This window comes from Equus przewalskii, chromosome 15 (assembly GCF_037783145.1).
Source record: "Equus przewalskii isolate Varuska chromosome 15, EquPr2, whole genome shotgun sequence".
Lineage (NCBI taxonomy): Eukaryota > Metazoa > Chordata > Mammalia > Perissodactyla > Equidae > Equus > Equus przewalskii.
The window spans coordinates 78704736-78720164 of record NC_091845.1 but is presented as its reverse complement, the minus strand read 5'-3'; the positions used below and the strand labels follow the sequence as shown (position 1 = coordinate 78720164).

The following is a 15429-nucleotide window of genomic DNA, read 5'->3' as shown; positions in this document are numbered from 1 at the left end:
ACACTCAGAGAAACCCGGGTTAGGATTTTCTTCTGTATTAAGATCCAAGGCTGTGGGTCAGATGAACTCTCAGGTTTCCTCCAGCCTCATGATTCCAGTATTTCCCCCTTTTATCTTGTGTTTATCTGTTTATCTTGCGTCCACTTGCCCTACTTAAGCTGGTTGCTTTGGTATCCTACAACTGTCTTCTTTCCATTAACCTTTCCAACAAACTCCACTGCCCTTTCTCTGTCCCTGGATTGTCTGTCTGGAACCAAGAAGCTCAAAAGAATTATCTTAACATTTGATAGGTAGATCCTGTAGATATCACTGATAAAACCAACCCCCAGTACAAATAGGATAGCAAGCATCCCATTTTATCGGCCTTTAGTCTGCCCTAGTCCTTAATACTTAATCACTCCTGACCAGAGCTTCCTAACTCACGACCTCTCGTGGAGCATGGATGGGTTTCCAGGTATCTGGGAACTCTCTGAAAGTCACGTGAAATTGTATGCAAATGATGAGTGCGCAGGCATTTTTTTCAGAGAGGCAAGTCCTAGGTTAACCACTATGGCTCCAGACACCATCTGACTCACCTGGCGGTGACCTGGGGAGTTGATTTTGATAAATCAAAGCTACATTGTTCCAAAAAGATGTTATTAGTGTGCAGAGCATCTGTCAATGATTAAACAATAATAAAATTTATGAAACAGTCTTTAAAAAAAAAAGCTACATTGTTTGAATCATAGTTCCCAGTTAACTTAGGCAGTTCATTCAGAGTTCAATTTAAAAATCTAACTAGACCACGTCCCCATTCATTAGTAATGTGCTAGACACTAATCACCAAGGATAGAAGATCAAATAAAATAGTTCCTGGAGGATTCTGGGAAGACAGCAGTGGCATCAACAGCATAGTCTTTCAGTCTCTCCAGATCTCCATATAAAATAGGCAGAACAAATCGATAACAAAACCAAAACCCCATGGACACATTTCCAACAAAACTAGAGGCAAGTTTTCTCACAAACTCCAAATTACCAGTGAGTAGAGACAAACCACCAATACCACAAGTGTCCACGCAGGAGGAAAACGGAAGCCCTAGGGTAGCGTCTGATGGACCCGAAAATGGGAGAACTCCTAAATAGCCCATAGAATTTCCTGGAAAGGGTCTTTGGGCCAACTGGATAAACTTCTCTAAAACTGGAGTAGGGGTAGGGAGTGGGGAGTGTTGGCTTCTCCACTAGGAGTAAGTGAATGGTCCCAGCAGGAAGGACTGAAGGGGCTGGAGCATTCGGGGCCCCTGAGAGCCCTCAAAACGGATCCACCGGGGCTCCCTTCCAGGACAGGGCCCTCCACCCAGGAGAAACGGCCTGGAGTGAAATCAAAATTGAGCTGGATAGAGACAAGTGTGAGGAAGGAAAGACGAGGTCCAGACCAGCTGGGGAGAGAAATGGGGCAGGAAAGCACAGAATGCAGGTCACCATGCTTAGCACTGCATAAAAACGACAGAAGAGGGACCTCTGTGAAGCTAAAAAGCTTTCCTGCCTCATTCTACAAGTTCGGGAAAATAATTTCACATAAAAATGAACAACAGAAAAGAATAGAAGTCAAATCTCACACAGACTTATTATAAGAAAAAAAAGAGGATAAAGAGCAGAATAACATCCATACAGACAATGAAAACAAACCAGAAAGACATGCTCATAAATAGATCAGAACTACCACATACTGTATTGAAACAAGTTAAAAGACATTAAGAAAATGATACAAGATATGAAAGAACAATATATCAGAATTAGGGGGAAAAACTCTGGAAATAATTTAAAATAAAGAAAAAAAGCATTTCAGAAATGAATAGTGAATCAGAAGGAATACAAAACCAAATAAACATAATGGATGATACCTTAAGAGAAATAGCAGGTAGAAAAAGAAAATTTTTTTAAATCAAAAAGGAATGAAGAAAAAGATAAAATGGATTCAAGAGGAAGTCGTAAATATTGAAGATAGGCGAAGAAGGTTGATCATCCAGAAAACAGGAGTCTCTGAGGAAAAAAACAAAGCTAGGAAACAGAACAAGTACTCATTCAAGAGAACTTTCCAGAAATGACAACACATTTAACATATTGGAACTACACATTGAAAAACCACACCATGTGTCTGAGAATATCAACCTAGAACAGCAAACATCAGAAAAGTGTTAGTGAAATTAATGAACTTTAAAGAAAAAGTCCTTTGGGCCTCTAGGAAAAAAAATGTGATCTATAAGGTGAAGAAAATTATATTTTCATTAGACTTCTCAGGAACAACACCCTGTGTCAAAAGAAAATAAAAACGTATTTAAGATAATCAAATGAAGAAAGTATAAGCCAACAATTTTACTTCCAGGAAAACGGACTTTCAAGATATAAAGGGCACAAGCTGTTGTCAACATACAAGAACTCAGTTCTTGAACAAGCCTCATGTTCCCATGAGTCCTCCTCAAGGAATCTGCTAAAGAATGAGCTGCAGGGAATCAAAATGACTAGAGAGACATTGACCCAGGCCTGGAGGTGAGCATTAAATACAGTTACCTGGAGAGCTGGGACTAAATGAGGGCAGTGAGAGAGCACAGAAGGTGGTGCCTGTATGATCTGACAGTGTTGATACAGTACAGACAGTTGTACTATAGGGTTTTTTAGTGGGAGGTTAGAATGGAGGGAGGATATGCAAAATTGTTCAATGTAGTATGTAATTACCATTGTGGTAGAACAGTATTATTACTTTGAGACTATGTGTAATACAGGATAAGACAAACGAGTAATTATAGAATATTCTAATTCTACATTCTCTGTGTCCTTGAGAATCAGAAATGCCTGAACTTGAACTGGAAATATCCATAGGACTCCTGAGATGTATCACCAGCAGCGTGGTGAAGGGGGTTTGCAGTAGCTGGTGAGGACAGACTGTGCACATCTTGTCCCAACATCACATTTATCGACTTCATGTTGGTATAATGAATTCAGTCACAATGGGAATGTTTACACCATGGAAATTGGGAAACACTACAAATCCAGGCCTTTTTTTTTTCTACAGAGAGAGGGAGTCGGTTGTTAAACATTTGCCAGCACCTCACCTTATATGGCAACGCGTGGTGCCCAGATTGTGCTGTTAAAATGCCATTTCTTGCTAAAAGAAACTGGAGAGTTTTGGAGAAATGGTTGGTTTGAGGTCTGAAACAGGAGACGCACAAGATGAGCCTGGAACAACTTGTCATACAAATGACAAGGAAGCTATCAAAGACAATGCCATCATGTCAATAGGACGCAGGAGCCAATGTGAAAAGACTCACACTGACCAAAGATTGTGGGTTAATTTGAGCTTCAACAAGGATAATATTGCAATCAAATGCATTTAAATTCATTACTTTATAATGATGTTTAAACAAAGAATCGGTCATCTTCGGAGGATGATAACCAATCATTATCTTGAAAACTGGTAAATAGAAAAAATCAAGCATTTATCTTGCCTTTCCTGCATTGACTATTTCACTGAATATCCCAATAGCATAAATGAAAATGTCTCTTTATAAAAGTATTCTACCTAATAAAATAAAAAAGATAGAATTTCACTATTTGCAATCCCCAGTGAGCAAATAGACAGAGGTATTACACATCAGTGGCCACTCAGCAACCACATACGATGTGCCTTCTTTAGTCCCGACAAAGGGGTCGAATAGAACCTGAACCTAATCCAATCTCTGGATCCAGCTGGCAACCTGCAGGAAACACCAAGGGCAGAGGACCACGCTGGGCTGCACGTGAGTTTGCAATCAGCAAAACTCAGGCCGTGGGAAACTCCAAAGGTCAAATGGCCCAGATTCTTCAGCAGATAATTCATAAAGAAATTAGAAGGGTGGAGGAGGAAGCTATGGACTTAAACATACAATATTTTTTTCATAGGCAAGCCCACACTGTAGTGTGTCAGAGCGCACACTTGAGTGATAAAACTATAACACAGACTCAAGGAAGTGATTAGTACAAAAGTGAGGATAGCTGCTCCTTGTGGGGAGAGGGAGGGGTTTTGATTAGGATGAGACACACCCGGAAGGGGCTTAGATGGGGATAGGGGGTGGGTGGCAATGTTCTGTTTCCTGGCCTGGCTGGTTGCCGTGCCTTGTAATGATCCATTAAGCTATACATTGGATTTGTGAAGTTTGATGTCTCCCTTTTTCATTTTGCAATAAAAAGATTTTTAAAAATAATAAAGTTCTTGCCCTCAAGGGGCTTAGAGTCTAAAGAGGGAGAGGGAGACGTGAACAATTAGCTTCAAGACGATGTGATAAATGCTGTCAGGCAGGTATGTGCATGTTGCCATGGAGCTGAAGTGCTTCAGCATGGCAGGTTCAAGAAGGCTACCGGGAGGAAGGGACACACCAGCCCAGCCTTGAAGAGAGAGCCCTTCACCAAACAGACATTTGAGTAACAGCTCAGAGCCCAGGCTGAAGGGGGCTGCAGTCACTGCTTGCTGGATTACTCCAGGCAGTTCTGCTCACCCATCAGCGTGTTTTTATTCTGGCATCTGCTGCTGTCTTTCTGCCCCAGCAGTTGTCCAGGGCAATTTTCTTTAAGATGGTAAAGGTTAGAATTGTCAACCGAAGGAGCATATGCTCACCTGCGTGTGAATAGAGGGTTTCTGCCTTTTCCTTGTTTTTAAATCAGAACTTCGTGGATAGCCTAGGGGACGGTGCCATCTTCACAGTTTTTCTTGAAATAGAGTGGGCGCTGCAAAGATAGGATCCCACTCCTATGTTCTCCGCAAGTGCCCAGTGCAGAACTGGAAGTCCTCCCTCAAGCTGGAGAGAACAGAGTGAGGAAACGGCTTAGAGAAGAAGGGCTTTTGGTTGGACTCTTCAGGCCCTTCCTCTGACCCAAACCCTGAACACCAGCTCAGCAGAATGGTTCATCGCGTATTTAACCAAGATGGCAGGACAGCGAATGTCCATTTACAGAATCTGACATGTCCAAAGGAAAGAGAGAGAACACGCTCGATTTGTTAGGCTACATTTCCTGAGAAACAAAGCAGAAGGGGAGTGATTTGTATATTGGAATCTGAGAGCGATGGGATATGTACAATTTTGGGTGTCCTCAGCTGGCTCTGTTCGTGGATGCTGCGTAAATAACAGTTTGGGGACTCAGCAAGTCACTAGCAAGTGCAACCTGGTTTTCTGCAGAAATGTATGGGCTTGGAGGGCAAGGCTGGCCTCCATTCCAGGTATACTCACCCTTCCCCACCCACCTGGCACTGATCCCTGACCATCTCTGGTGGCAAGCTGGCACTGGAAACTAAATGCACTCTAGAAAAAGAGGTAAGAATAGATTAGAAGAGAATTGAAAAGCCATCCGTTTACACATTTCTTGACTGGTAAAAGAAGACCATAGTACCCACCTACAGTTGTATAGAGAAAATAAGACATATGGGAATGCTTTATAAATGAAAGAGTGCAGAGTGTATTCCTGAAAAGCCTATACAGAGATAAATATGCTTGCCTTCTTTACACAGCTGTGCAGTGACAAGTTTTTTATCCTGACAACAAGACCATTCATCAAGCCTATACATACAAACACATGCAAATGCTTCTGATAGGCGCAGTCTCCCTACACAAGCTGAGATGTGACGCTTCATTAATCCACTCTCGGGTCTAACATCATCAAGGCTTCACCTTGTGGCGCCGAGTATCTGACCCAGCCTCCAGACAAGATGGAACAATTGGAGGAGGCCGTTAGAGAGGCCTGGGTTCCAGGCCAACTGGACTTACCTCATACCTATCCTCACCTAAAAGAAATGGCTTTATGGACATGAGAGGCCATGTTCTTTTTCTTCCTATTTAAGATTTGAACCTCATGTGGAGGGCAATACTCCAGAGAGAGCCTACTGTGTTCCACACTTGCTGATCCACAGTCACCCGGGGCACTTAAAATACACCTCTCAGACCTGCTGAATGGGAATCTCCAGGGGAGGACTGGGAAATCTGAATTTTTAACAAATGTCCAAGATGATCTTCATGATGAGGCAAGTTTAGAGAAAGTCAAGATAGAAGATAGCTCCTCAGGGCTCTCAAATCAAAGACTTCTTAAAAGGTCCAGAGAGAAAGGGGTGTGTTCGTCTGTTCAGTCCGCCATAACAAAATACCGTAGACTGGCTGGCTTAAACAACACTTATTTTCTCACAGTTCTGGAGGCTGGAGGTCTGGGATCAGGTGCCAGTGGGGTCGGGTTCTGGAGGAAGTCTCTTCCAGGCTTGCTGAGAGCCACCACCTCATCATGTGCTTACAGGACCCCTTCTGTGTGGACATGTGGAGGGAGAGCGAGTAAGCCTCCTGGCGTCTCGTATAAGGGCACTTATCCCATCGTGAAGGCCTTACTCTCATGACATCATCTAACCCTAATGTCTTCCCAAAGGCTCCATCTCCGAAGACCACCACATTGGGCGTCAGGGCTTCAACATACGAATTTGGGGAGGATGAAAACATTCAGTCCATGATAGGGACAATGGTGCGTAGTCCCCTCAAAGGGGCAGGTGTTCATTTGTGGAGCCGGATCTTTGCTTGGAGTTTTCGCATCTCACCAATCTGTGTAGGACCTCGTCGTGTGAGGCACAGGCATGAGTAAGCTGTGCACCCAATGGTCTTGGTAACATACAATGGACAAAACATGAGGATTTAAAGTAATCAAAACAAAAGCTAACAAAAGAGAGAGAGAGAAATCAATGTAACCAGGTATTTTGGGTGTTAGTTAAATTACGCATTAAATTTAGCTCTGGCCCTGCTGATAGCTCAGGCCAAAGGAGAAAATGCATCTGCTAATTGTCTTTCCTAATTCACGCGTGTTAAATTCTGGGTAGAGTTCCAGCTTTTACTTAAATCTTCTGAACCAAACTGCTATTTCCAAATTTATGCCCTTTAAGGATGAGAAAAGTCATTGTTTTTTTCCCCCCAGAGCTCAACATTTCATCTTGATGTTTCTAGCTTATTAGAGAAGCAAAACTCGCTGTACCAAAAACATCCAATGGGGAATCTTTCTTCCCAAACATATACTAGAACCTGATGAGAAAAATAACACATTTTGCAAAATCGGCAGTTGGGGTTTTTTGTAGGTCAAAAGAGTTTTCTTACTTTTTAATAATTCAGATAACCCTGGAGATCCAGCCACTTTCCAGAAATTGCTCAGCAAGGAAGACTCTGGAAAGTCACTGATTCCCAGGTTCCAAATCAGTTATCCAGTCAGACGAGTCCTGTTACTCAGTGTCTCTGTAACAGAAGGAAGACACCCAGTGTGGTGGAATGTCCCTGCTCTCAGGCCCAGCTCTGCCATTAACTAACTGGCTGGGTTCCATTGAGCCATTCCTTTACCCTCTCAGAGCCTGTTGTCTTCATTAATTCAACAATGATTTCTTGAACATCTAAAATGTGCCAAGCACTGTATCTAGGTGAAGGGGACAGCCCTGCCCTCAAGGAAACCATAGTCTGGAGACAAGGGAGCTTTCCATTCTAGAAGTAATTGCTAATTTCCTTGTGTGGGTGCCTCACTAGTTTGGCAGATAAAACAAAAACAGAAATATACGAGTGCATGAAGGCATGAATGATTGAGTAAGCAAGTGAAACACAAAGGTTTTTTTAATTTGTTTTTGTTTTTCTCTGTGTGTGAGGAAGATCGGCCCTGAGCTAACATCTGTTGCCAATCTTCTTCTTTTTTCTTGAGGAAGATTGTTGCTGAGCTAACATCTGTGCCAATCTCCCTCTATTTTGTATGTGGGGTGCCGCCACAGCATGGCTTGATGAGCAGTGTGTAGGTCTGTGCTCAAGATCCGAACCCACGAACCCCAGGCCTCCGAAGCAGAGTGCATGAACTTAACCACTACGCCACCAGGCCAGCCCCACAAAGGTTATTTTTTAACCGCTTTATTTTATGTCATTACCACTCTTTTCATGGTCCCTTTGTCGAATAACTCAGGCCCAAGACGTCGATCTTCACCTCACCTTTCTTAGCCTTTTATCCTCAGGAAAACCTCATTCACTGGCTGCATTCTGTCCCCTTCATTCTCTTCTTGACACAGATACTCAGAATCTACTTCCATCACTCACACCACCTCCGAATATTTTTCTATACCATAAATTCGACAAATGTCCATTGAGCACATGACATATGGAAGCACCCAGCAAACCAAGACGTTGGAAAACAGAGACTCAGCTCCTCGTCTGCTGCGGCTGTGGATGGCGCTTTGCGTGTTCGAGTCACAGCCCCACAGTGTGTGCCTCACCCCTTCACCGCACAGCTACTGGGATGTCAGAACAGCCAGAATGGCCCCATGCGCTTCCTTGAAGAGTCTTACACCAACAAATTCTCCCCACCTCTTACCTACCACCTCACGCTAGCTCCTGGTCCAACAATTTTAAGCCCAAATAGCGATTTTTGGTGTAGGAGCAGCTTAAGTTTTCCACCCACTAACCAGCCTGTAAACCCCAATGCTACACCAAATGCCTGGAGCTCCGGCTTCTCATCTCTACCCTCGGAATCATCTCCCAACAGTATTTGAACAACGACTGAGACACCAGACTCTCCAGAAAGTATTGCTTAGAAAATAAACTTTTAAAATAAAATAAATAGCATTCAAATAGCATTTAAGAGTTTAAAACCACTTACTTCTACATATGTTATTTCGGTTAACATTCACAACAATACTTGAGGCTCAGAGGGGTAAGTAACTAGACCCCAGGTCACACAGTCAGTAAAGTGACAGAGTGGGCGTTCTGCCCAGGTCTTCCAGAGACTGCCTACAAATTGGTCTCAAGCTTTTCTCTCTGTAGAATCCAGCTGCTCACATGCCTGATTCTGCCCTGATCAATTATCTTCTGCAGGGAATGAGGTGGTGGATTCATACAGCAAAGGGAGGCTTTGGACGATTTAAACTCAATTCCTTCCTCTGTGAAATGAAGGAAGGAAGACTCCATACTGAAAATTAACGGAAGATCATCAAGGGCTTTCCAGAGTTGTAGATATGCTTACAAGATGTTATAGGGAATGCCAGGCTCTGAACTTTAATATCTTCCCTGGTCCTTAACTGAGCACAACAACTGTTCATCTGAAAGCAGTCGGCAAGTTTTCCATTTGCAGTTGGAATTACAGACCCTCTGAACAATCTTTTCCGTCACTCTCCTTGCATCACACTTAGGCCATGTTCATGAGCATCCCCTGCCTTGTCACCACTTGGGTAGCAAATGAGTTGAAGCCAGAAGCAAACAGATTCCCGGTCCCCTGTGGGCTGCGTCTTCCCTCTGTCCCCATTCACTCAGGGCATCACGGGAATGACAGAGTGGTGCTGTCCAGTGGGGCCTTCTCCCTGGTCTTCTTGTGTCCTGAGTCCAGGGGGTGACTGGGGATCTTCACAAGCCAACCAATGTGAACTGCTTTCCATTTTTTCCCTGTCTCTATTTATTACAGCTTTTCAGAAAGTTGATGAGGTGAAATATTCTCCAGCAGAGGAAATAATATAAAGCTTAAAAGTTGTTTCTGATGGAATGGTGAAATAATTCCACTACTTTTCTTTGAGCAAAAAAAATAATAAGGCAGCCTGAGGCCGCCTCTGGGGATTTCATTATTGACAGGCTGGAGGGAAACAGGATGGCTTTAGACAAACAGATTTTTCTTTTAACTTGTTAGAGTACTTTGGGATGAAGCGATGAGAAAGATAGGTGCTAGACAATAGAGTAAACGGGGCACCGCTTATTTACATAATTTTCTATAGAGATGCATTGATGTATGAAGTATAAAGTCACTGTGTTGAATAGTGAAAATAAAGTATTTTGGAAAACAATCTGTGTTCACTACCCTGCTCTGAAATGACAACATTTTATGAAATACCCCTTGCTTCTTTGTGAAAATTACCGGTGGTTTAAGCTGTGTGTGCAATTTTAAGAAAATGCAATCTTTTATGCTATTGTTTAAGACAATTCTTAGAATGCATTCTCTAAGCAGATGAGACATGGAGTAGGGGATGGGAGAGGAGGGGAAGAGGCACGTTGACACCTCGCTCTGATGTTGGCGAGTCCGTTCGCCATCTCTTCCCTGCGAGGGCTGGAAACGTGTGTGGAGCAAGGATTATAAAGAGCAATTTTTGCAAACCAAATTGTCTCCTAAATGAAGGAGTGGGGGATTTAAAGATGAACGTAACTGTCTCTTTTGCTGCGTGCAAAGATTTATGCTGTGTGAGAAACTAAATCCTAACTCCCTTTTGGCAAGTATTCCTTAACAGGCCTCACAGATATCTGAAACCAATTTTAACCCACTCTGGTCCGCCACTGACCACCACCTTACCTGAATGGTGCGGTCCCATCTCGAGGCTACTCACCAGCCCTCAGGCCTATGGGGTGAGTAGATATCCCGGAGGAACAAGGTTGTGAATATTGATAAGCCCAGGAATCTTGGGCTGTTCCTCCCCGGCTCAAGGAGGAAGCAGTTTGAAAATTCGCTACACCGAGAAGCATTTCTCTTCTCTTTTCAGTTGTTGCTGATGTGGGCTCATTCTTCTTTTAAAAATGCAATTTTTTATTGTTACCAAAATTTTTTAACCATAAGATGGATTTAAGAAATGTAAAAGAAGTAATGTGTCCTCACAGAGTTCTATGTTTGGAGGTTTTCAATATTAGGTCTGTGCTTTATAGCTCAAGGGAGTGGAATAAAAAATGCTGAGAAGCAATTAGAATCATTAGCAGCAAATCAGAGTGTCAGGCATTGGAGAGGAGCAGAATCTTGGAGTTTGAGGCACCCTAGGAGGTTATCCAGCTGGCCACTCACATCAACAGAGAAAACGGCATCTCAGATATGCGTCAGGCACAACAGGCCAGGGGCGGTGGTTTTTAAAGTGTGGTCCCCAGACCAGCATTCTCAGCATCATTTGGGAGCTTGTTAGAAATGCAAATTATCAGGTCCCGCCTCGGAACTCTGAGCTTGGGGACAGCATCTGTGCTTTAAGGAGCCCTCCAGGTGCTTCTAGAACAGGCTGAAATTGGAAACCACCGACCTGAGGTCACCTAGCCAGGGCTCATTCTACAAATAATTTTGTATGGGCTTCCCAAAGCCAATGGAAGGGGAGTTGAGACCTTAATTCTTTCTTTCAAGGGAAGCTCTGTCTGAGGAAAACTATGCTGGCCAGATCTACTTGGTTTCTGCCATTATCCGCTGTGGTGACTTCCAACCATTCTTAGCCTTGGGATGCTCATCCCAAGAAACATGCTGTGAGGACACATTTCTAAAATAAATATAACAGAAACTGTGTTTTGAGAATTTTCTGACAGGAAGGAGTGTTAGAAAACCCACACGATGAATCATTCTGTCCTCTAAGGTCACTGGATTCTGCTGCCTCGTAACGCCTGTCAGCCAGGTTAGGTATCAGTTCTCGAAATCCACAGCATTTCCTTTTAACTCCCTTAACCCAAGGAGGCACTCAATTAGCACGTGCTCTCTATCGACTCTTATCTTAGGCCTAGAGACCCCATATGGCTGCGTTATGGTGTCGAGTCCTCAAGGCAGGCGGCTCAGAGAAACGCTTCACCATGCCCATGGAGATGGAAAAGCTGCTATCTCCTGTAGCAGAAGCTTCAGCTAGGCAAGACAGGGCAATTAAGAAAAGGAAAACACCCTATTTTCCTACGCAGCAGGACTGCTGTTGTTTCCTGCCTTCGTCATGAAGTGACCTCTCTCTCTTTCCAAAATCCAGGAACAGCTAAAAGAAGACGATGCGGAGTGCATTGTGAACCAGGACGAACTGGCCATGAATTACCAGGAGCAAGCCGCCTCCCCCTGCAGCCCTCCCACGAGGCTGGGGCTGGACCAGAAAGCTGCACCCCAGACTCCGGGCAAGGAGAACATTTACGAAGGGGACCTCGGCTTAGGGGGCTATGAACTCAAGCTTGAGCAAACTCCGGGGCAATCCCAGCTGAATTAGCGGGCGTGAGCGTGCAGATGTAATCACAGGAATGCAAGGCTCACCCAGGGCTGTGGGCCGAGCTGGGGAGGGGTGTCAAGGAGAGGCTGGGAAATGTATTAAGAGTGGAAATTGGAGAGAATCGAAACCCTGTCCCATGTATCCTCTGGTACCTGAAGAAATGAGAATTTATTATCCTCCTTCGATATTATGCAACTGAATTTAAGTTTTTGACAGCGGCCATTTTTGTTAGTGAGTTGGGTGGGGTGGAGGGTGGGGGGCGCAGTCAGGAGGGGTCAGCGAGGAGAAAACAGACGGGCTGTGTCTGCTGGGCCTTTCTTCTCTGTAGGCAGCTCTCCAGGCCCTTCTCCTAGATTCTGGATTTTATTCCCTTCATTAAGAAGAGTGTAAAAATAAGAAAAAGAGTTTCTGAGCATAAACAGGTGGCTTCTAAACTGAAGGGAATTGCCCAGTTATTTAGGGAGTGATAAGTTGTATATTTTAGGACCTGGACTCCCACCTGCCCTGAATGGCCCGAGGGCTATCTGCGAGTCAGGGAACTGCTCGGGACCACTGTTGATGGCCTCACAGAACCCGTGTGGCATGGGGACCCCCTTTTCAAGCTGCCTGTCCCATTGAATGAAGAGTTGGTGACAGCTGGGTGTACCCTGCACTCGATCAGTCCTGCTCTCCAACCTTGGTTAAGACCCTCCCGGGCAAAGCTGGTGTCTTTTCCCCATACCGTGTTCTACCTGAAGAAAGAGCCTTCCTGTCCTTGCTTCCATTTGAGTCCCTTCTTGGCTCTGCGGTGGGTCCCCCTGTGAGTTGGGCAATGAGATTCTGCAGCACAGGTTGCAGGGTCCATGGGGCAGGAGACCGATTCCAATGCTCTCAGCTGATGAGTGGGACCGGAGTGAGAGGAGCAGGGCTGACGATGCATGGACCACACTGAGGAGTCCAGGACGCAGCATCAGGACTCCCCTTACAAGGGGTGGCTCCTGGCCCGCACTGGAGAGACCGACACAATAGCTCTTAATTCAGCTGCATGACCTGTGCCTTTTAAGCCATAAAGATACCTCAAGCCTAGCTTCTCTTGAAATACAGACATTAACATTAGACTCCAAAAAGCAGTCTCCAGTTTGGTGCCCAGGCTATGATGGGTCTGCTTCTGAGGGAGGAAGGGAGTGACATCTTCCCCGGACCCAAAGCTTGGAAGTAACGTACGCTTCGCTGACCAGTGTTAGACCTTAAACATTAGCCACGGTGGTGTCAGGCACACTGCTATGCACATCGGTGTTCTTGCTTTCAGAACAGTAGAATCCAGAGGCACAAATTGTTTTATACTCAGCTAAGTATCATCTGGTCATCCCAGGGAAATAGGACAAATGGTGAAGCATGAAGTTTTCTAATTTGACTTAATCCTAATAAAATTTTGTATAAAGTATGATTGTGTTGGTCAATGCTTTATTTAAGGCATTTTCTCTGCCTCTACTAATTGGCACTTCTAGCCCTTGTAGTAGAAGTGCCAGGTGAAGCAGGCACTGAAAGGTTACATGAGGGAGATGCAGGGGTCCTGTGGCCCAGGAACAGCCATAGGGGCCAGCACACCAAGTACCTGAGGGATGAAGAGAGTGGCGCTGGGATGGGAGGATGTGCCTGTCAGAGGAGGGAAAACTACATCAAGCTTCAAAAACAGGAGGAGACACTAGAGGAGAAAGGAAAGGAAAGAAATGCAGAAGATAAGGATTCATCTTATTTCTGCCCACTTGGTGTCTGTTTCTTTCTCTTTGTGTGGAGAAAGACACACCAGGGAAGGAGAAGATTCCCCACAAAATGCCAAACATTAGTGGGGGCAGGAATAAAGAGAAGGGAGAGAAAGATGACATACCAGATGGAAAAGGGGGGGGGGGGGCACGTTCACAGTCTAAACCCAGTGCCAACTTGGGAAGGGGGTGAAGTAAAGATAGCCTGCTGCCCCCCAGGCAAAGCCCTCTTCCTGCTTTAAAAAATGTCTCTTTCCAGCTGCTCATTGCGGACCACCACCCACAAGGAGCACGGGAGACTGTTCAATCTGGGCTGGGCCACTTGTCCTAGCTGACTCCAGGGAGATGCAATATTGTGAGTCTGAGGAAACTGTGCCCTGCCCAACCCCTCAGACAGGGTTTCGGTCCTGAGATGTGCGTGCCAGCCTCCTTCCCTCTGAGTGAGCCTGAGACCCAAACAGAGGCTGGTGTCCCAGTTAGCAGTTCATAAAACCAAACTCCCTTTATGCTCCTGTTGTGAAGGATAATAATTTATGATCTTAAGAAATGCTCTGTGCTTTGATTAGCTGCACCAGGACTGTGAAATTCAAACCTATTATTTACTGCCAGTTTCTAATGAATAATAAAGAGGAGCTTTATTCAAAGCACTAACGCTTCCACTCATTATTAGAGTTTAAATAGGACTCTAATTAATTAATTGACTTATGGTTCTTCCTTGAGCTTCTTACCATGGGTACATCACCCACACATTCATGCACGTGCACATGTGTGCGCACACACACAGAGTTCCACTCACTGTCGGGGTCCCAGCTAGAGCCTCTGCAGTGCCCCCTGGTACTTGGCGCATGTCTGAGCAAGTCGGAAGCCTGGTTGCAAGGGCCATCAGGGCCTTCATTCATGAAGCTTCTAGTAACTTCTTGGAGGGCAACTTAACAATACAAATCAAAGCTGAAAATTCAAATACCCTTTGACCCACCAATTTCAGGCACAGAAGTTTTATTCTAGATATTTGGGAATATTATACATATAAAGAGTATTTATCAAAACAACTAAATTGACATCCTGGTTAAATAAAACACAGCACAGACATCTCATGAAACAGCGTCATAGGTACTGATACGGCATGAGCTCCAAGATACATCGTTAACGAAAAAAGCAAGGTGTAGGGCAGAGTGGAGGGTGTGCTGCCGTTCTGGAGGGTTAAAGAAAAAATTGGTAGTCTGATTGCCTCTTAAGAACTGAGGGGAGACTTAACTTTTCACTTTTGTACCTTTTGGGTTTTGTACACTGAAGATGCATTATTTATTCAAAACAAATTAAACAACAATAATACAATGCCTATGAAAGAACTCATTGAAGTGCTAAGCTACAATAGGAAGTGGAGTGAAAACTGGAAAAGTTATTTTTCCCCGTGATCCTTGAGACTCTGAGAATACAAAGTGTAGCACCAATAGCATCAGTTGCTTTGGGTTTATTTATTTGCATCATTCGCACAAACATGTACGTGAATTATGTAAAAGGTCTTTCAAATTCAAAGACGAATATGACTCAGTCCCATCCATCAAATGTCTAGTAAGAGAAGGCAGACAACTAAAAAATACTGATTCCTCAAAAGATACCAAAACATACCGTAAAGGTATAGTAACTAAAACAGTGTGGTATTGACCCAGAAAAAAGCAAGGAGATCAAGAAAATCTACTACAGACTCATGAATATATTTAGAAATTTAGT

The 15429-nt window shown here is 44.2% G+C and overlaps 1 protein-coding gene across 3 annotated transcripts in view; it reads left to right on the top strand.

The window, feature by feature from the left end:
- The window catches only part of SLC9A9 (solute carrier family 9 member A9), a 511594-nt gene extending 497249 nt beyond the window's left edge, over nucleotides 1–14345 (top strand). The window contains exons 15-16 of one of the 3 annotated variants that reach the window (XM_008507627.2): nucleotides 10274–10379; nucleotides 11729–14345. In XM_008507627.2, the coding sequence (XP_008505849.1) occupies nucleotides 10274–10379; nucleotides 11729–11956 (334 nt within the window). In that variant the 3' untranslated portion in view covers nucleotides 11957–14345. Of the gene's footprint in view, nucleotides 1–8068; nucleotides 8633–10273; nucleotides 10380–11728 lie in introns of those variants that run through there. The other 2 variants (XM_070577585.1, XR_011527598.1) reach the window with 2 other exon arrangements.
- The last annotated feature ends 1084 nt before the right edge of the window (nucleotides 14346–15429 follow it).